General features: G+C 35.0%; 1 protein-coding gene across 1 annotated transcript; it reads left to right on the top strand.

Annotated features, from left to right (window-relative positions):
• The first annotated feature begins 6,886 nt into the window (after positions 1 to 6,886).
• LOC120336520 (uncharacterized) lies at positions 6,887 to 9,707 on the top strand. The gene is made up of 2 exons (XM_039404250.2): positions 6,887 to 7,387; positions 8,038 to 9,707. The coding sequence occupies exons 1-2, from the start codon at positions 7,141 to 7,143 to the stop codon at positions 8,472 to 8,474; spliced, it is 684 nt and encodes a 227-aa protein (XP_039260184.2). The 5' UTR covers positions 6,887 to 7,140; the 3' UTR covers positions 8,475 to 9,707.
• Positions 9,708 to 21,437: the final 11,730 nt, after the last annotated feature.

Below are 21,437 nucleotides of genomic sequence, written 5' to 3'. Positions count from 1 at the left end.
TACTTACCGATCAAGATCGACAAGTAATAACTTAAGAGCTGCTAATACTTCTGTGTATATCCATAATAGTGTGAAAAAAAAAAGAGTCTTTAGACATTGCAGGGGTAAAAAATTTTTTGATAAGATGTACATTGAAAAAAATACAGTAAAATAGTCTTTAGACATTGCGGTTTCAAGGGTAAAATTTTTTTTGAAAAGTATGTACATAAGTTTTGGAAAACACAACGCAGAAACACATATAATAATAAAAATACAGTGGTTTTAAATATTTGAACAAAGGCATAAGAAGAGAAAGATGAACAAGACAACATTAGAGAGAAAAAAAACACAAATTAAGTGTGACAGACGTGCGCCAAACTTTACAAAAAACTTCTTTTGTTCCGTTCTACTCAGGAATAGCGTGGTCTGTGCACTAAAGATAACACAATGTCAAGTATTCCTAAAGAATTTTGAATAATATTAATCTTCTATGAGCTAATAAAGGGCTTTATGATGTGACAAAGCCGCTTATAAAAAAAATTTTATCTACTGAAAACTTTTTGAAGAACATAGTGCCCGGGCCATGTTTGATACATAGATAAATAAAACAAAAGCACAATAGAAGACATTCACAAAATTTACTTTATTATGCCTGGCCAAAGATATGTACAATATAATCACTAGATTATCACTGGGCAATTCTTGACAAGTAGAAGCCCAAATTTTTATTTTGATTAAAGGGAGCGTCCTGCAATAATAGGATCAATGTGATTACAATAGAAAAAGTAATATTGACTTAGCAAGTATTGAAATGCCAAACCCAAGTTTTTAAAGCGCTCCTCCTTTAATCCTTTGAACAATAATGTGTGAGGTTAACTTTGGCCATGGTTAAGTTATAGATAACCTATATCTAAAAATACCTATCTCAGACATGGCCCATATTTCGATTCAAAGACTAAAATTAAAGTGTTTAATAATGAGCTATCATTCAGATTCCCTTCTGAATTCGGAAATTATTATTATTCAGTGCTCAAATCTTATTTATTCGTGGTTACAGTATTATTTAAATAAGGGTCTGTCAATAGCCATTATTCAGTTTAGTTGTGAGGTTCTGAAAGTGGTTCGATTTGGAATTGCTCTTCCTGGGTTACATAGACTTCCTGGGTGTGCAGACAGATTTTTGAAGGAGGGGGGAGCTTCTGAAATTCTGGATTACCAAGTTAAACAGTAACAGCTAGCAGGTCCATGGTTTTTAAAAATCTTAGGGACCTAATAAGCATTTCAAATTACAAAATTATGATACAGGAAAATGTTTTTTTTTTAAATCGAAAAATTTTCTGACTCACAACATCTTGTAGCCACCATGGGGACGATACGTCCTAGCTGGGTTACAGTACCATCAGGAAACTGAGAGGTTAATAGGTTTATTTCAATACATTCGCAAAAATGAAACGCAGAGAATAGAAAAAAATCTGGGAAGAAAACAGAATACAGGGGTTTCTGAAATTTCTAATTGCCAAGTCAGACCGTAACAGCCAGCGGAAAACATGAATTTCCCAAAAGTCTCGAAAGCGTTTTAGGATACAAAAAATGCTGCAAGGGAAGGTTGTTAAATTCTGGCTAAGAATGGAAGAGTAAAAAAATGATTAAAAGACAGTAAAATCAAAGCAAAAACCTGGCTACACCGCAATTTCTACTTTACTATAATCCAATAATTTTTGAGAGGTGCTCAAGGAATAAGGGAAGCAATACACAGAGTACAAGTGTAGTTTAAGTATTGTTGAATGAGGCATCTTGTCTTCAAAGTGTATTGATGGAAGTTTTATTACTTAAAAAAAGTAAAAATAATATAATTCAGAATTGAAAATAATGATTAGATTATTATAATAGTTTTACTCTGAATTCTAAAGTACAAATTTTTGATAAAACTATAATGCAAGCCAAGTTTTATAATAATTCAGATTAGGATTTGTCTTTTTTGTAGATATCAGTACATCTCGTACTTTAGGGGTATTGATGACAGTTTTATTACGAGTGATAATGAAGAAAAATAATAAAATGGGTCAACTATAATATAAAACCAAACTGCAACTTTATACATCATTATTGTTAATACATTTGTGCTAGAGTGTAGCATGAATCTTGAAATATATAGAAAACCCCGGTATACCGGTGATCATTATTGATACACCCACTGTCATTTTACGGTCAAAAATATCAATCAATATTTCCGGCGAATATTAAAAAATAGTAAAAAGAGCTCAAAATAAAACACAATAGGTTGAATTGCCTTCTTAACAATGTCATAGGAGCAATAAATTGTGCTTATCTTGTGATATTGGTGATTGGTTATGAAAACAGGTGTTAGGTTTGTTTAGATAGGTCGCCTGGGTTTGTGTATAACGACAGACAAAATGACTGGAATTTTATCATAAAATCTAGTTACCGGTATGTGGCAATGAGTTAATGATTAAGATAGGATTTACATATTTATCCTGGGAATAGAAAGCCGATAAGAAGACTTAATCATATGGCAAACCGAGGCCTCTCATCCGGTTACCAGTGCATGTCGGTCATGAGATTACTTAGCCAGTTATTTGTTTACAGAAGCATGCATTGCAATATATATTTTTTGGTGCTCCCGAAGTATGCGAACCAAGATGGCGGACATCGGATCGTAACATGGGTAACAGGTTAGGGTTAGGCGATAATTTTTTTCCAATTATCCTTATTTTAGTCCTATTATCAGTTCGAAGACTAGCCAAGAGCCTCCCGTAGTATTTATACCTAAAATTATGGCCTAACCCTAACCTAGTACACATATTACATTCCGATGTCCGCCATCTTGGTTCGCATACTTCAGGAGCCCCTATTTTTTTACGCGGCACTCAATCACATGTTTTGCTCCAAACAAGGTTTTATACAAATATCTAACGATATGTAAAGAGTTACTATTATCTGGAAGGACCCCGTCATCTTTCTGGTTTATCATTTCTTACCCAATTTCTTACACCCTTGATGCAGGGGGTGCGAAATTTGAACCAATCCTTTTTAAACTATGGACCTACAAAATAAATTAAATATAATTATCTACATTTTATGTAGTGAATTTTATATTACAAAAATCTTTAAGAATTTATTTTAGATTTACTTCTTTTCAGATGTTGTTCAGAGTAAAATTTAAATTGTTATATTCAATATAATGAATTTAGCGATTTAAAAATAAATTCAGAATTTAATCTGAAAAGTATATTCCAAAGCATCCGGGATGTTTATTTTCCTAATCCATTTTTTCGCGTTTTCATTCAATTATATTCATCCATATTGGCTTGGTATGAATGAAAAATCATTAGCAAGAAGTAAACAACCGTCACAAACACTTCACTAATTCAAACGATGGCTGCCATGGTCAGATTCACCCCATTGAAAATGAGAAAAAGAAGAACGCAATAAAAATAATTCCAGCACGGAAGCAAAAACAAAAGACTAAAAATATTTTTGCTTGAAGGAAAGACAAAGTGGTTTTTTCAACTAATGATGGAAATTTTGTACAGATAAATGAGTTTCTAGTGATTGCTATTTTCCACTGCATACTTGTAGAATTTTATTTTCTCTTATTTTTTCATGTTTGATGAAAAAGTCCAGTGAAAGTTAGTTTTTTAGCTTCAAGAAAAATTGCATTGTCAGCAGGATTTTAACCAGAAACAAAACAGGGGGAGATAAGAAAATTGAGTAAGTCATGCTAGTAAAACTGTTAACTTGAAATCATTACAGTTAAGACGGTAAAGGGAGCATCTTGGACATAGATGTTAGATGGATAGGAACTACACAAAACATAAATTCTTGAAACATAATTGACATAAAATTTACTTGTGAATGTCTGAGAATAAGATTATTTAACAGACAGGCTTAATTAAGCATTGAAAAATGACCAGGGATGGTCAAAATCGGACAATCTACTATTTTAAATACAGTCTAAACTATTTTTATATTTCTAATCCATTTTTATTGCTTTGACCAATGTTATTTATATACTGGTTAATTCTTGACAATATATTTAAAATAAATCAAGTCAAATCAATGGAAAGACTAGATGAGAGGGGTATTCTATGAAGCATAAATTATTGAAAAAAATTTTGGGAAGAAATTCATTTTTGAAAACACGATATCTATGTACCGGTATGTATATAGGAGACTGCTTGTTCAATGCCTAGTTTATGGCAAGTGTGAGAAAGTGAAACACTCCATAAACATACAAAGTAACATGGAGCTTTACGTCAAATTTTGAAGAATGTTAATGGCCTGAGACAAGAATAAAGTATTGCAACAATTAGCTTTCGATTTACGTTTTTTTTTTCTAATAAAAAAATAACAAATATTGCTAATAAAATAGACAAGTAGTTCTTAAAAAATGAAAATTGAAGTAAATCACTTGACATAGGTACGCTCATAACATAAGTAGCACTTCTGTCAATTGGGATATGTTGCTATCAATAGGAAACATAGAAATAAAAGAGATGATTGCCGCTCGACATAAGTACTTAGAGATGCTTCACTGTGTCTAAATATTGGTATGATGAGGCTACCTATTACAGTTATTTGAATACTCCTGTAGTGTGTTTACCAGGTTAGGGCATAACTTCATTCCGATTTTAGTTCTATTCCAAGTTCGGGGACTGTCTGTTTTAGCCATTCGATGTGAAAATAGGCAAACAAAACTGGTTACTTACATATTGGTAAACACACTTCTGGAGAACCATAACTTGGGTGGACATATTGATATGATAAGGCTACCAATTACAGTAAGTTGGAAGTGAAATGAAGGTTTGAACTTATCACAGTGAAAACGTATGTAGATAATGGTAAGCGGTTCTAATTAAGGATTAGAACACTCACTCATAAGTGAAAGAGGATTATTTATAAGTAAAGTTACAGCCAACCAATTTGTTTTCTTTTCAAGAGAATTTGCTCAAAGTAAGGTCATACACACTCACTAATAAGTGAAAGGGACTCACCTCTGAGCTATTGTCATAGTCAAATTTATTTTTCTTCATTCAGTAAAAAATAACATACAAAAGTAACAAAATACGAAACTGAAAACACATTTTTACTGGGGAAGGGAAGTCGCGGGGAACCAGGAATGGTTATCGAGCAGCGACACCCGAGGTTCAATATCTAACTTCATTTTTTTAAAGAAATTACTTTTTTAGAACACTTTTGATATGAATGAGAATGGCTTTGGCAGCTGAACCACATATAAAATCCAAGAGACATGAAAATTAATTGCCATAAATTGTACATGGCAACATCTCTAATCGAATTCACGAGATAACTTATGGGGATTCCACGATTGACAGACACTAAAGTGTGTAAATTGATTAAGGTCGTTAACTAGTTAAAGTGATGTGAAATTTAAATCGATCGAGTGGAGCAGTTCTGTTCAGTTCATTATTGTGCGGGCAGCCACGGAAATTCTGAGCGCTACTGAAACTATATAGCAGTGGTTCTCAACCTTTTATGACTCGTGGCCCGCTTTCGGAAGCTTTTAGCACTCATGGCCCCTACTTTAATATTCCAGAGGTATTAATAGGGTTATTTTCATTGATAGATTCCAAATCCCATTATGTTAAAACAATTTGCACAAAAGAGAGCGAAAACACCCTGCGAAATAACCTTGTTGAGCAGCAAACTAGGAAAAACTGTGAGATTTCTTTAAAGTGAAAAGTAAATTCAGATTTCAGCCCATCCTTGTGGCCCCCCTCCAACTCCTCTGTGGCCCCCTTGGGGGGCCGAGGGCCCCCGGTTGAGAACCGCTGCTATATAGAATTATGGTGTATTATAGGGGTTCTCAAACTTTTGGTGTTATGGGTCATGTGTAGGGGTTAACTATTATTAAAGGAGCCCTACAATAAATTTATAAAAAACAAAAACAGGTGCTCCCGAAGTATGCGAACCAAGATGGCGGACATCGGAACGTAACATGGGTAACAGGTTAGGGTTAAGCGATAATTTTTTTCCAATTTTCCTTATTTTAGTCCTATTATCAGTTCGAAGACTAGCCAAGAGCCTCCCGTAGTATTTATACCTAAAATTATGGCCTAACCCTAACCTAGTACGTTACATTCCGATGTCCGCCATCTTGGTTCGCATACTTCGGGAGCCCCCAAAAACACATTGTTACTTGCCAATTAATGTTATTGAGTAATTAAAATTACTTTATTTAATAATGGTTGTATTTGCTTCTTGTCAAATTTTATTCATATCATTATTGCTTCTTGGGACAAACAAAATTAGCCAAGTCAGTATTTTAATAATTAAACTGATAGCTCGCGAATCCCGTAGGTTTCTCTCACAGGGGCCCTGGGGGCTTCGTATGAAGCACTTTGAGTATCTATGATGTATTACATGGGTTGGCAACCTACGGCCCGCGGAGTACTGTGATCCGGCCCGCGGCGCTTCACTGAATTATAGTAACAAATCAACTGTTTTGACGATTATATTCTATACGTAACAGAATTTATTGCAGGACAAGTGTAGACTAAATTATATTATAACCTATCAAGTATATATTTGACAATTACTCGTTCAATTAACCAATTTCATTATAATTAGACAAATGGCAACAAAACGCAAAAAAAGTTGATGCTGAGTGCAAAGGTTCAATGGCAACAAAAATATTCAAATGGATTTTTTTTTGAGATGCAATTCAATGAGGAAATAAATCTATATTCAATAGAGAGATGTATGACTGCTTGATTTTTATTATAAATAGTATCATCTATATATGCGACCCGCCAATGTATATTACATGTCACTAAATGTCGATTTACGCAGAGACCCCTTATCTCGTAAATCCTGAAACAAATATCTTTTTCAATATAAGTCTATATATAGCTATCAGCTTGTCAGCCAACTCCTACTGTACATTCGTACTCTTTCCACGTTTTGAGACCTTGCTTTGAGCAAACCTGAAATTTGAGCAAATTATAGACCTGTAAGATCTCCGTTCCAACTCTTAATTTTTTCAGTTTGTTAAAAATCGATACAAATGCTATTTTTTATTGAATGAAAAAGAAAAAAGTGTCATCCATTTTGCTAACTACAAGATATTCTTATATAAAGTAACTAATCAATAGCCAATACAACTTGAAAAATATTAGAATGGAGATAACTACAACCAGAACATTGTATGTGATATCTACAATCTACTTCATCTTAATCTTGCGTAGCCATCTTGCATTAGCTGCAAACGGAATGACGTACATTGAAATAGACAAAAATTTTGCGAATGATGGAACTTATAATATTTGCCCAGAAATTTTTGGAGAGTCATACACCGGTTGCCAGTCTGCACATGGTGGTCCTGGTTTCTGTGCTGGAGAAGGCGGCTACCAAACAGATATAACAGGTTTGTAAATGCAATACAGTAGAAACTGTACTTACAAAATTAATTTGTTCCGGAAGCCATTTGGTAATCTTTATACATCAGGGACAGGCCAGAGCAAGATAATAACGACGTAAAAAGTCAGGACTTTAAGCTCTTATTTTTTGCATTTTAAAAACGGTGGTTCTGACCCTCAAAACCCCATCTCTCTGGCTACGCCCCTGCAGTAATGGTCCATTTATACAATTAAAATAGAAAAAACTGAATTGAACTTCTTTTGTTGTGAAATGGGTCAATCTTATAAAAATCACTTTAATATTCAATTTCCTTGATCAATTTTCTAAGAAATTATCAAATTGGAAAATAAACAAAACATGTCTCAAACAACTGCTTTTCCAAATTGCACTAATTTAATTATTTTTATTAAACTAGATTCTTTTATATGCCTTGCCCACACACCTTACTTCAATATTTCAGTTAGGTTAGCAATGACTAACTACTTATTCTTCCTATATGTATTTGGCTGATGTATCTGTATTCCCCCTAATGCAAGGATGCTGTAGCAAGACGAAAAATAACTTTCCTAAGTGATTCACGAGTCTTGCTGCACATTAACACAAATATATTTCTGTAACAATACAGAAATACAACTCATTCAAAAGTCTTTTTTTTAGGTTCACCAACAATCGAAGACCCTCGTGTCACAATCTGCTGCAACCCTCATTATGACAGCACAACAGTATACACAAACGCATCAGCATTTTCGGAATATCTCAACGGGAAAGAAATTGAGGTCCTAAACACAATCGGTTGCGATTTTACAACTGGCGAAAAACAATTTATAACTCTTACAAAATTCAAAAGGATGAGGATAAAAAATATGAACGATAAAACGCAGCTGGATCCTTCTGACTTGTTACGCGTGAACGACCAAAATACTGAAGATTGGGTGAAAAGTCTTTCCTTCGACGGAGCAACGCTCGGAAAATCGGAATTCAATATCGAGACGGACGTTTTTAAAACGCAAAAAACTGAAGTTGTTAAAGCGTTTTCATTTGTTAAAAACGATGGAACAGGAGACATGGTTACTGTAGCTTATACTGATACATGAAAGTACAATACACAGAGAAAAATGAAAATGGATTCATAAAATTGCAAGTTATAGATGCCCAGTTATAAAAACAAGGTAATATGACGGAAAGACAACAAAACCAGATGTCTTTTTCATCCCAGAATATAACACACTAAGACAGTGCTTCCCAACCAGTGGGTTGCAAAGCTATTCAAGGTGGGCCGCGAAGAATATCTAAATGTACATACAGTTTTTGATTAGATCGGGAAATTTTGGCTTTATCATCAACAATTATGAAACGATGTAACAATTAGAATTATGCGTCGATATCAGTCTTGATCTGATATTATCCAATATGCAAGATGAAGTTTTGCATTAACCCTTTTTTTCCGCTGTATACAATCGACTTTATGTACCATTTTATAATATGTAATGACCAGTTAACCAAATGTACAAGGAACACCCCCAATATCTCTTTAAAAAGCTTATTTTCGCGTCTTCCTACTAAAACGCGCCCAAATGACGTAGGCAAAACCGTTCGACCCTACGCCGGTAAGAAGAGAGAAATTTCAAAAAATTTTGAGAAGAACGTTTCACACTCTTATCGCTTCGATGAACACGTGTTACAAAGAAACGAAATTCCAAGCGCTCTTCTGAAAGAGAGTTACGTAACCTTTGCAGAAAAACCAGACTCAGCTTCGCAAGCGAAGCGAAACGCGAAATAATCAATGATATGTGAGAGCATGTCCACGATAGTTGTCTGGAATTTTTGTTTGTTTATTATGTGCGCGAAATTGTTTCCCGCTCGTTCAAATGACTTATTGTTGAAGTAATGACAAATACTTTCGTGTATCTCTAAGCTTTGAAATACCTATACAAATAAAATTCACTTAGTAGTAAAATAAAAAACTTACAAAAAACAAAATGTTGACAGATCAAGCACGGATCATAGTTGGATGCTCAAAATGATTTAGTTAGTGCGGAATACTTCACAAAACATGAACATAAACGTAAAATAGTCCGAAAATAACTATTATGACCAAGGATGGTAGTACGAATATATATGTCATACGGAACAAAAGAGTTAATAGTAAATTGCACATTGTTTCTTTTCTCCCTTATTTCAAAATTCTTGCATTATACACACTAGCATAGAGGAAGAATAGTTAGTCTCATATAACCACAACCGTATTGAAATTTTCTAGAAATTCTTTAAAATTTTACTTTGTTCATTCAAGGAATTTTACCTATTTATTAATGTGATATTAATAAACTATATTTTATTTACTTATTCTCAGAAGTGTGTGCTTTATTGCCGTGACCTTGGTTTATTATTGACATAAGAAGATTCAGTAGTCTCAAGAGGTTTCACCTTTAGTGAGGTCAGATAAATATTGACTCTTTAGCACCATCTTAAGGATATACAAATATCAGAGATGAAGCATGTTCCAGTCAGCCAACACATAAGGTATAAAAAGACTATGCTATGTTATAAAAATGCTATATAAAAATGACTTGAACTTTGGAAAAGTTTTCCCCAATCTCACCGATATTCTATCTTACTCTATAAATGAAATTATTAGAAAATAAATTAATAACAAACCGTCTTAAAATTTTGCCTAAACTAAAAATCGAAGATTCTTTACATACAAATCTCTCACAATTGAGTTGAACAGTTCAGAATCAAGTTTAAAATTGACCTTTTGGGGCTCCCGAAGTATGCGAACCAAGATGACGGACATCGGAATGTAATATGTGTACTGGGTTAGGGTTAGGCCAATTATCGCCTAATCCTAACCTGTTACCCATGTTACGTTCCGATGTCCGCCATCTTGGTTCGCATACTTCGGGAGCCCCAAATTTTGAAATGTAAATATCTAAAATAAGGCGGGCAAGATAAAATCTAACGAATATTTCCATTTTTAATTAGCTTCAAGCCCCCTCAAAAAATAGTCTATGTGGGTCAGGACCCACCCTTTGAGAACCCCTGTACTAGTATAAACCCATTTAACAATTGTTACTTTAACTGACATGCCGGAGAAATAAATTAAGATTTCAACAAGAAAAAAAACGAGAATATCGGTCGAAGACCGAAGACTTATCGATCCAAACTGCGGTCTCGATTCATGAATCTATAGTGACACCGTGTGTCCCATCACTAATTAATTAAAAACTCGATAATTATACGACATAATTCATTCAAAATCGATAGCATGCACCACTAATGAAACATACCTTGAACAGCAACAAACTAACAGTTCAAAACTCTGTGCTCAGAACTAAAAAGTGCTTCCTGAATCTAGTCCAATAAGACCTAAGCAAATCCCTCAAAGCTTAAAATTCTTGCATTGAACAGTTCAGCTTCACATTTGAAATTGATTTTTCACTCAAGTCAACTCATTTAACAACTGTTACTTTGACAAACATCCCCTCAAGAGAGATGAAAGACAAACCTGATTATTCACGCTTGAGCGACATTTCATTGTTATTAAACTGCAGCTAATTAATATTGTAATCAATATGTCTGTTGTGGCAAAGCATGAAATAAAACATATGGGGGAAGAAAAAACAAAAGAATGGCCTTTGAAGGCAAATTGAGGGCTTCAACATAAAAGTGTTATACTTTGAAATACAATTTCTTTGGAGATGAGCAAAAAATATCAATTTTTGATTTCCAATCTCCTGTAACTCCTTATTTAAACACATTGGTATAAAATTGTCTCCGACTACGATAATATACCAGATAAAAAAGAAGTACTCCCGTAGTGTGTGTACCAGGTTGTTAGGTCACATTTTATTCCGATTTTCCTCATTTTAGTTCTATAACAAGTTCGGGGACTGTCTATGTTAGCCAAATGAATATCCCACCTGCCCACAGGTTGTAAAGTGGCGAACAGAATTAGTTACCTCCATATTGGTACACACACTTCTGGAGCGCTTAAAAGCACCTACCGTGCATCTTTGTTTTAACAGATACTTATTTCAAATGCATAGACCATATACTAGGCAACACCCATCTCTGATCAACAAGATACAATTTCATGTTTCTCCAAATAGAAGAATATAGTCCGCCTTATCGACTTTCCTCTCTCCCTAGTTGGATATGAAATTTTATCCTGTTTTGAACTACCATTCAAATTTTAATTACATTATGTTCTTTATATACAAGATTCTGTAAAAACAAAACACATCGTATCAAATTACTAAACTGTGTATCACAAAGATAAACAATGTTTGAATTGTTACAATAGAAAGCTACATTGTTTGAACCCTTAATAATTCCCACTGTATAATAATAATAGTATAAAAAGCATAGCTATTGCTGGATATTATGAAACATCTAGAAGTCCTACTGCAAACCAGAATCATTGTATTATAAAGATATAACGAATGCAAAATAAACCCTATTTATGCAATTTTTCAACTTTTGCGTTCACTCTGAAGAATGCCCTGCCAAGTTGGAAATCAAAAAACCGTAAATATCATTGTATGTGTTATCATAAAGGTAAGATCGGGCCCAAAAATTCCAGCTCGGCCCAACCCAGACCTGTGGGTAATTATCCTGACCCAATCCCGACTATTTAACTGAATTTGCAGTCCTGAGCCAGAAGCGGACCCGAAATTTCATATTTTATTTGGGAGTTCTTTGAATTGTCATTGCAAGAATTTAGTACAGTATGTGTCATGATGATGAGGCAACTTTTGTTTCTTTGCAGACCACGATCTCTCGTCGCCAAAACGCCTCATCTATAAAAAAAAGTCAGCGATAGTGAAGCCCGGCCGACCCGAACGTAATGATTGTCATTTCAGGCTTCAGATCTTAGATCTACATCTTATTAAAGTCAGACATTTTCAAGACACTTAGGATAGGATAGGATTTACATATTCATCCCGGGGGAGAGAAAAGCCGATAAGACGGCTTATCCATATGGCGAACCACGGCCTCTTGTCCGGTTACCATTCTCTGTCGGGTATGGGATTAGTTAGTTCTTTGTTTTTCGGAAGCATGGGCTTATTGGTGGATGAGACCGTAACCGACCTGTGGTTACGTGAACCACCCTACGGCGGCGAGGAGTCCAGCAATTCTCTCGCACATAATCATCCCGCATGGGATTCGAACCTGCGAACCCGCGCAAAGTAATTAAAGGTGTGGTGGCGAGCGTATTCCTAACGCTTAGCACAATGAGCCACACCGCCACGCCTTGGGTTATGTGAGTCTGAATCCAACTTTCAAACATTCGAATTGGCATGCAAGTGCATTCAAAGTTTTTTACAGCCTTCTCACATTATGCATATATGCGAATCCGATTTGTATACACAAGGATTAGAAAGCTAGCAGCACAGAAATCCATATTCAATATATTTATATTTATGTTAGGCCTGCGTTTTTCAGCAATTCTTTTCTATTTAGAATTTTCAAGCTGATGCATCTCAAACGCCTGTCATATGATGATGTTGAACCATTATATATTTAAAAGTAATTCTTTGAACATCATAAGACAACGAAGTCAAAATAGAATTATTACATCATGAATAGCTTGTCAGTAATTGATTAATAAACCAGAAGTATTTTCACAAGTGGTCGCCAAAACTTTGGGAAAATAAATCGCTCATCAATCATGATAAAAAATAGATAGAAATACAAGTTGTCAAATTCATCAAAACACACATTTATGATCAAATTTAATTTGTTACCAATGCGTTATTTTTGGTTCACATATGTGCCGTAGAAAAGCAAAGGAATACACCATAAATTATCTTTGATTCAATCATGATATATATTTAAAATACATACACCCGTTTATAACAGAAAGTTATATTTTTAGTTTAAATACAGGCTGATAACAAGCAAAGCTATAAACTGCAAATTATCTTAGATTCAAGCAAAATACATACTTGAAATAAAAACACATTTTGACATACATAAAAAGCCACAGAATCTTGCAATTTCACCTTATATCAACAAAGGATATCGCCCACTACGCTAAAAAAATTTTACACCCAGAAGAACAAAAGACCTCTAAGACAGATAATAGTACAATGTCAACATGGAAAGCAAATATAGGTTTTCAGTTTCTTTCAATGAGAATAAAAAAAGATGGCTTTGTGGTTGGGCGGTTATCTAGTTTTATATCCATACTGACAGCTGAATAGCTTCAGAACGCGTAAATGAAAGTTGTAGAATTGGTATTAAGCTAGGGTTGTCCAAATTTTATGAGATTAGTATTCTAGTATGAAGTAATTATCAGTCGGCGATACACGAGGCTGACTACCTTTCCTTGCCGTATGCCCCTACGCAAGTGTATCTCGTGGTTTTATATCCATACTGACAGCTGAATAACGTCAGAAAGCGTATTAAACATATTTGATTAGATTATTATTTTAGTGTAAAGTCGGGTGATATTAGTCGGAATTACAAGACTGATTACCTCTTTATGTCTAATGCCCTTGTGCAAGTGTATGCTGTGGTTTTATATCCACCCTGACAGCTGAATAACGTCTGAAAGCCCAAATGAAAGCTAGGGTTGTCTAAATTTGAATAAATTAGTATTTTAGTACAAAAAGTGTTTTTTAGAGTTCAGAAAATTGAAACAACAGTTTTCTTAACAAATTACCTACGTTATTTTCTATGGTATTAAAATCAAAATTAATGGTTTAAAATTATGTATACTAAATCATTTAGAAGAAAAAAAGCTGTTCGTGACAATACTTGGAACGTAGAGTTCAAATCATATTCAAGTTTTATGATCCATGAAATATGAAGCGTCTTTGTTATAAAACCATCAAACCGTGTTGAAAACTATTTAGACAAGATCACGCATTGATGGAAAAAATGAAACAAAGTTACAGGTGGAAAACAGATTCAATTTGAAAGCATTTGGGTTATAAATAACACATAATAAGTGTCTTAGTAGCTTGAGTGATAGATAAACTATGGTGGTATCACAGGCTAGCAATGTCAAATATCAAAAATTTCCAAGATATATATGGGAGAATCAGGATTTTTGCTTAATATTTTAAATCAGCATTTCCCAATGAAGAAGAAATTCCTTCAAAAGAGGAATTTTACTGTTTTGGAAAAGGTAATTTTATGTTGTATTCAGAAAGTATTACTTATACTTCTTACCTATTAGTATTATTGTAATACCTATTAATTACTTACCGATCTTGATCGGTAAGTACGGTATGTTGATAGGTATTTGTCTGTTTGTTTGTCTGTCTGTCAGACACTTTTATCAGAGAGCGAGGTTGAATCTGCTCCAAATTTTGCATGTGCATTCATCATATCTCGGACCAGAAGCCTATTGATTTTGGATGAATTATGTCGCATAATTAGCGAGTTATTAATCAGTTAGTGATGGGACACAAGGTGTCACTATTGAGTCAGAGCAAAGAATACACACCGCTAGCTCTATAAGTCGGCATTCTTGATTACTATCTCGTATACATATTATAAACTATTCAAACTGTAACAGACGAGCAAAGTCAGAGCCATAGGCGAAGCCAGGAATTTTCAAAGGGGGGAGTTCTGAAAATTGTAATTGGCAAGTTAGACCATAACAGCTAGCAGATATTACCAGATATTTCAAAGTGAAGGTGCAAGATGTAAACACAACACTACCTTTTGCACTCACATTAGTATGACATAAAAATGCTTTATAGCGAAAAGAAAAAAGCTTTATACCGGTACCCATCTTTATACGCAATTTTAGTAGTCTTATAATATATATGGTATTACCAGATATTTCAAAGTGAAGGTCCAAGAATATATAAAAAAAAAACACTACCTAACTTTTGCACCCATCTTAAGTATGGCATAAAACTGATTTATAGTAAAAAGAAAAAAAGTTTCATACCGAACTTCATATGCAATTTTAGTAATCTTAAAAGTAATTAAAATATTTTCTAAACACAGTTGACCTCCAAAATGTTGGCTTTCAACTTCCTAATCATGATAGTTAAAACGACCAGTGTTGCACAGCAAAAACCATCCTGCTATGTTAGACTGGGTTATTACTGGGAAGACTTCGAAAAATTCAATAAATGGTACTGTGTTTCATTGAAACGAATATTTGGATAGATTTGGAAATTATTATTCATTTATTTAATAAATAAGCTTTCCTAGGAGGGGTTGAAATTTGCGTGTAGCACTTATTCTATACCGGTAGTCATTTTGCTACTTATACAGAGTCCTTTTCAGAGTGAAGGTGCCACATAAAAAAATTGCCTTGTGAATAAAAAAATTTCAGTTTAACAAAAAATTTTACATTCTTGAAACAGTTGAACTCCAAAATGTCGGCTATTTATTTCATATTCATGATAGTTATTACGACCAGTGCTGCACAGCAAAAACCATCACGCTATGTTAGACTGGATTACTTGTGGGAAGACTATAAAGAATTTAACGAGTGTCGATGTGATCGAGTATTTCATGGGTGTCTGTCTTATTTAGACATCCTTTCAGAATGCTACGATTGTGTACAAAGAGAAGAAACAGAAGGACTCCGAGCACCACTGGAAGACTACTTAACAATGTGCTGTAGATATTTTACTCTCTCAAGCGAATTATTGAACGCGAACGACTTCATAAAACTCATAAACGGAAGCGATATTAGGCATTTTACGACGTTAGGATGTGACTTTGAGAATCCAGATTATAAAACGTTGCGATCCGATCCAGAAAATTTCATCGTAATTAACGATTTTCGCTCAATAAAAATCAGAGAACAAGGAAACCGAGCGAAATTGCTTTCCCACCTCAATGTGACAGATTCATACGCAAATATTTGGGTTTCAAAGTTCCTTCGTAACAAAAAAGCGAAAGATCTACCAAGCACATTGCATGTCGAAACGAAAGTTTTCAAAGCGGCAAATCAAAATAATAAAAAGATAAAAGGGTTCAGCGTGCTACACCCTAATAAAGAAAGTACAGATGGAGAATTGTATTCTTATATGTATGTTGATGAACAAGACGACAGTGATACAAGCGGCGATGATATAACAAGTATAAGTATTTCTGCAAGTGCATCAGCCAGCATCTCATGGCCTTAAATCTCATGTGAAATTCCGCCAGGATATTTCAAGAATTTTGAAATTTACAGATCCCCATGCAGAAGTGACAAACATTGAATGCAATTTGATTTTGGAAGCTTCAAAATGAAGAAACGTAGAATTCATAGATAACAGCATCATATGAACTATCAAGAAATAAGCGGCTAACAAATCCTATACTCGACATGGTCAAAAATGTAACTGAACGAGAAGCTGTGGCCGCCATTGTGTTAAGCTGTCACTTCAGCTTCCCTCACTCCTAGTGCTAGTAATAGTAATGAGCATGAAAATCTTTTTGTAAATAAAATGAAACAAATTAGCTGCAACAGCTCAATGGAGCCTAACTATGTTAAATATTATGAAAAATAAATTTCACCAGATGTTTCATCATGGGAGTGGACCGTGAGTTATGTTTGAAGTACTGAACGATTCATAACTTGAAGTTAGATGTGAATTCTGCTCATGTAGAACGCACAATAGTAAAGTAACATTTAAATCGATGCAAAATGAAATATACTGAATATTCAGATTAGTTTAGATGGATTTTGTATTCCTATTTGACAAAACTAGAAAATCTAGTAAAAGTAGAAAATTTGAGCTGGTTTTTCCAGATTATTTTTGAATTTAGTTCTAAGAATCTTAAAAGAACCCCTTTGGTGCAGGTGACTGCAAAAAAACATAATCCATAAATTTTTTAAAAGATAAAAAAAGGATAAAGATTTACATATTCATCCCGGGAGAGGAAAGCCGATAAGACGGCTCATCCATATGGCGACCCACGGCCTCTCGTCCGGTTACCATTCCAAGTCGGGTATGGGATTAGTTATATTGTTTGTTTTCGGAAGCATGGACTTGGTGGTGGAGGAAGCCGTAACCGACCAGCAGTTACGTGAACCACCCAACGACAGCGAGGAGTCCAGCAATCCTCTCGCACATGACCATCCCTGCATGGTATTCGAACCTGCAAACCCACTCAAAGTAATTAGAGGTGCGGTGGAGAGCGTATTCTTAACGCTCAGCCCGTTGAGCCACACCGCCGCGCCAAACTTCTACAAAAATCAAGAAAACCTATTCAACACTCAAACTTCTGTTTGTGCATGATTGTACACAAAAGTTTCCGTAATCCAGGACGCTTACAAAAGTTTTGTTCTCTTTATTAAGTTACAAATCTAACTGGGCTATGTTTTTTGGTGTCACCCTGTATATTTATCAATGATATAAGTCTTCATTTTGTGTAAGACAAACTAGAATTAGGAAGACACAACTAATTAATAAATAAATGGGTTGTTTTACAAGTATATTATAGATAATTAGATTCAAAACAGCTAGAAATATAGATAAAAACGACCTCCACACAATGGATTATGATTTTTAGTTTTTTCTATTTTTTGAACATGTTTTCTAATGCTCATCGCCTTTTGATTATTTTTACCATGAATGATATATGATCTAATATAATATGATTATTTATCTTATGCTGTTTTTTTAACTATTTTGTACAGAAGTTAATCTTGTAATGGGCAGTCAACTGACAATTTGATAAAAAAAAGTGCAATAAAATATTAACATCAATGAAATTTCTATGCTATGCTTTTTTCTTACAGTGTTGACATGACATTGTGTCTGGTCTTATGTCAACCAATATCTCCTTCACTCAGGATTGGGGAACCAGTGCTGGAATCCAGGCTTGCAGCCATACAGCTGTGACATTTTGGTGGAGCTGTAGCCGAGCATACAATGTTAGATGGAGTTAGAGCAGGGGTTGGCAACAAACGGCCCGCGAGCCGGGTCCGACCCGCAACTAGATTTTGACCGGCCCGCTGGCTGTATCCAACCATACTCTGTAATGTGGTTCGACGCTTTCCCGAAAGTTGCCGATCGCTCTACTCTCAAAGCACTGTCAGTGAGAGTTGGTGAAATAAACAATTGCAATTGTGTTAGCACACTTGTTAAACAAACAATATAAGGTCAAAGCAGGCAGCATTGTAAACATTCCCCCACTACAGTTATCAGTTATATTTAGACTCCAAATATAAATAGATTTTTTAGTAAGTTTTATTAACCATGGAATATCCCAAGAAACGTAAAGTTGACAAACAGTGTCGAGCATTTAACAAAGATTGGATACCTAAGTATTTTTTGTAATAATCCGGCCCGCCGAGGACTTCATTTTTCCACATCTGGCCCGCAAACTAGAGAAGTTGCCCACCCCTGAGTTAGAGCCAGAGTCACTCCGGGCTAGGTAGCTGGTTTGAAATCACAATTCTATGGCTCCAGGTTCCAGCTCTCTAGCCTGGAGTGGAGTCAGCTCATATTCTACTAGCATCTATGTCACAGTGTTTCCCAATCTTTTTTCTTTCATGGCCCATTTTCGTTGCACAAAAAAAAGACAAAATTGAAGCTATTCACGTAACGTATTTCTTACGTTAAACCCACTTCGATCTTTCGTTTTTGTAAATTGCCATTTTATAAACCCAACCTCACATAAAGATTACAATGGCATTGTACGTTTTCATGTCACCTTTCTGCAGACCGGCAGTAATCTTTCCGCGGACCGGCGATGGGCCGCGGCCCGGTGGTTGCCGACCACTGATCTATGATATGAGGATCTAAAGATAAGCTCATATCCATTGCTTGTGTAAGAGTGTCTTGAGGGTCTATGTTAGGGGTGTGCAACATTTTTTTTGTCAATGTGCCATATAATCAACTTCAGACATCTAGCTGGACAACGCGAAAAAATCTGTTTTTTCATGTGCACAACAAATCAAAAAATTATCGACTACCAGAGCGCCACGGGAGGGCAAAAAAAGAGAATGTGGCTATCGCTTACCATTCAGAAAAATTTGAATGTTGACAAGGGCCACCTAAATGGCTTGGTATGCTGAACACCCCTGGTCAATGTTATCTTTCATATATGCACAAATTCACACAGCATATTCATACGAAATTAGATTTCTATTGTTAGAAATGGTCGTATTTTGTGCGTAAAATGTCATAGCAGGCCTAATAAAAAACATCGGAGCTTCACCATATAAATAAAGCTTGTAACCTCGCTCTTTTCCAGGATGAAAATAAAAGAATATGATATTTATACACAAACCAAGAAATCCGATTAGACACTTTATCACCTGGGTGTGCAACATTTTTTGTCGACTAGCCGTTCGTGCAGCAGCTTTTGACAATGAGAAGTCACTTGCATATTAATAAAACCTTTGGACCCAAATTTGCAAACTCGCACGACACGTTTTTAATTGCTAGCCCAGTGGGATGCCTTAGTTCACCATCTATAGATGTTATCTTCAGATCTATCCTTTACCCTCAGATAAATATAAAACTAGAAAAGCATCGAATAATCTACAGAATAAGTTCCTTCAACATCTTAATAAAGACAATCACACAAATAATATTTAATTAATCAGCCGCTAAGTATGTACGACAATACCGAACTAGAAACAAAGATAAATTACTTGTATGGGTAATACAGATTGAAAAAAAACTGATTTCGGGGTTACTGGTATCATCTGGTCATACATGCTGAAGTATTTGACAATTATTTCCATATCGTATGCCGTACTGCACTTCACAGATTGAGCGACATTGTCTCGTTTCAGCGAATTTCATTGTGCCAATGCACAGAAACAGGACATTGTTGTCCCTCAATATCGGTAATAATACAGTAAAATGTAGTTTGCCATAAACAACAAAAAGTGCAATCTAGACCACGAGAGTTTTCAGCAAAAATGGCAATTTGGTTCACGTGACGGCCGCGATTAAGTTAGATTATTACTGAGACAAGCATGGTACGATATGACGCATCTGCCGTCGTTCCACCCAGCATCCCCCCGTTTGTGAGACACATGGAGTGTTTGTTTTATTTAACCAAATGACGGGACATTCGAAGACATTCTTGGAATTTGGAATCTGTGCCGTACTGGTATGCCCATTAAGTAGCATCGCATTATGCAGCATCACATTGCAAAACATCAGTCATCGGACTTCACTCGCAAATAACTGCAATCTGCAAGACAAACACACGGGAAAATTTCCAAAACTTTAAATGAGGATTAGGACGCCAAGCATGAAAGTACTGGCCATATCATTTTGCTGTTTTGTGACCAAGATTTTGAATGAAAATACACCATCTGACAGTCAATAATACAGTTTGTCAGAGAAAATACAAACAATAAAGTGATAAACACCGTAACATATTAGCGCGGTCTATCAAGTTCTCACAAAATTTTCCTCAGTCATAACCAAATTAAAATACAATGTACTGATGTAGGTCTAAGTCTAACTAAGCGGTGCACATATTAATATGATTATCTTTAAACATTACAGGTATCAAAACATTCGAATAAATATACAAACATGTTCTTACGATTCTTCGACGAATAAAGCGTCCCCCGAAGCTCCAACAACTCCGGATATCCGGTGACCTTAGGTTGAAAACAACGAAACTGGTTCAGTTACCAAATGGACATGAGATTCATGCTGAGCGCCGAATATTTTTGTAAATTATCAACCCAAGATTGACACCTAGTGGTATATGGTAGCAGACATTTCAAAATTGATTTACTTACAAGTTTCACGCTAAAAAGGTTCTAATGAATTAAAATAAATTAATGGAACGATTAAAGATTAGACTAATTTTAAACTATGTATTGTTATTCAAGCCCGTGCACCTAAAACAGATAACTGGTCAAGTATTCGCGTACCTGGACTGACAATCGGACGAGAGACCGCGGTACGCCCTATGTTCGAACGTTTGAACCGTTTATCGGCTTCCCTATACCCTCGAGTTAATAATAAAAATCCTTTCATATTGAATATTTACGATAATTGAATTTATTCTTATCTATATACGATAATTTTTTAAATCTGTTCATTATACCCACGTTTGACCTTGAAACCCGATGACGTCATATATATAATGAAAATTAATCGGTGATT

Source organism: Styela clava, chromosome 1 (assembly GCF_964204865.1).
Source record: "Styela clava chromosome 1, kaStyClav1.hap1.2, whole genome shotgun sequence".
In the NCBI taxonomy this organism is placed as follows: Eukaryota; Metazoa; Chordata; class Ascidiacea; order Stolidobranchia; family Styelidae; genus Styela; species Styela clava.
The sequence above is the reverse complement of the archived record's forward strand: the minus strand, read 5'-3'. Positions and strand labels throughout refer to the sequence as shown.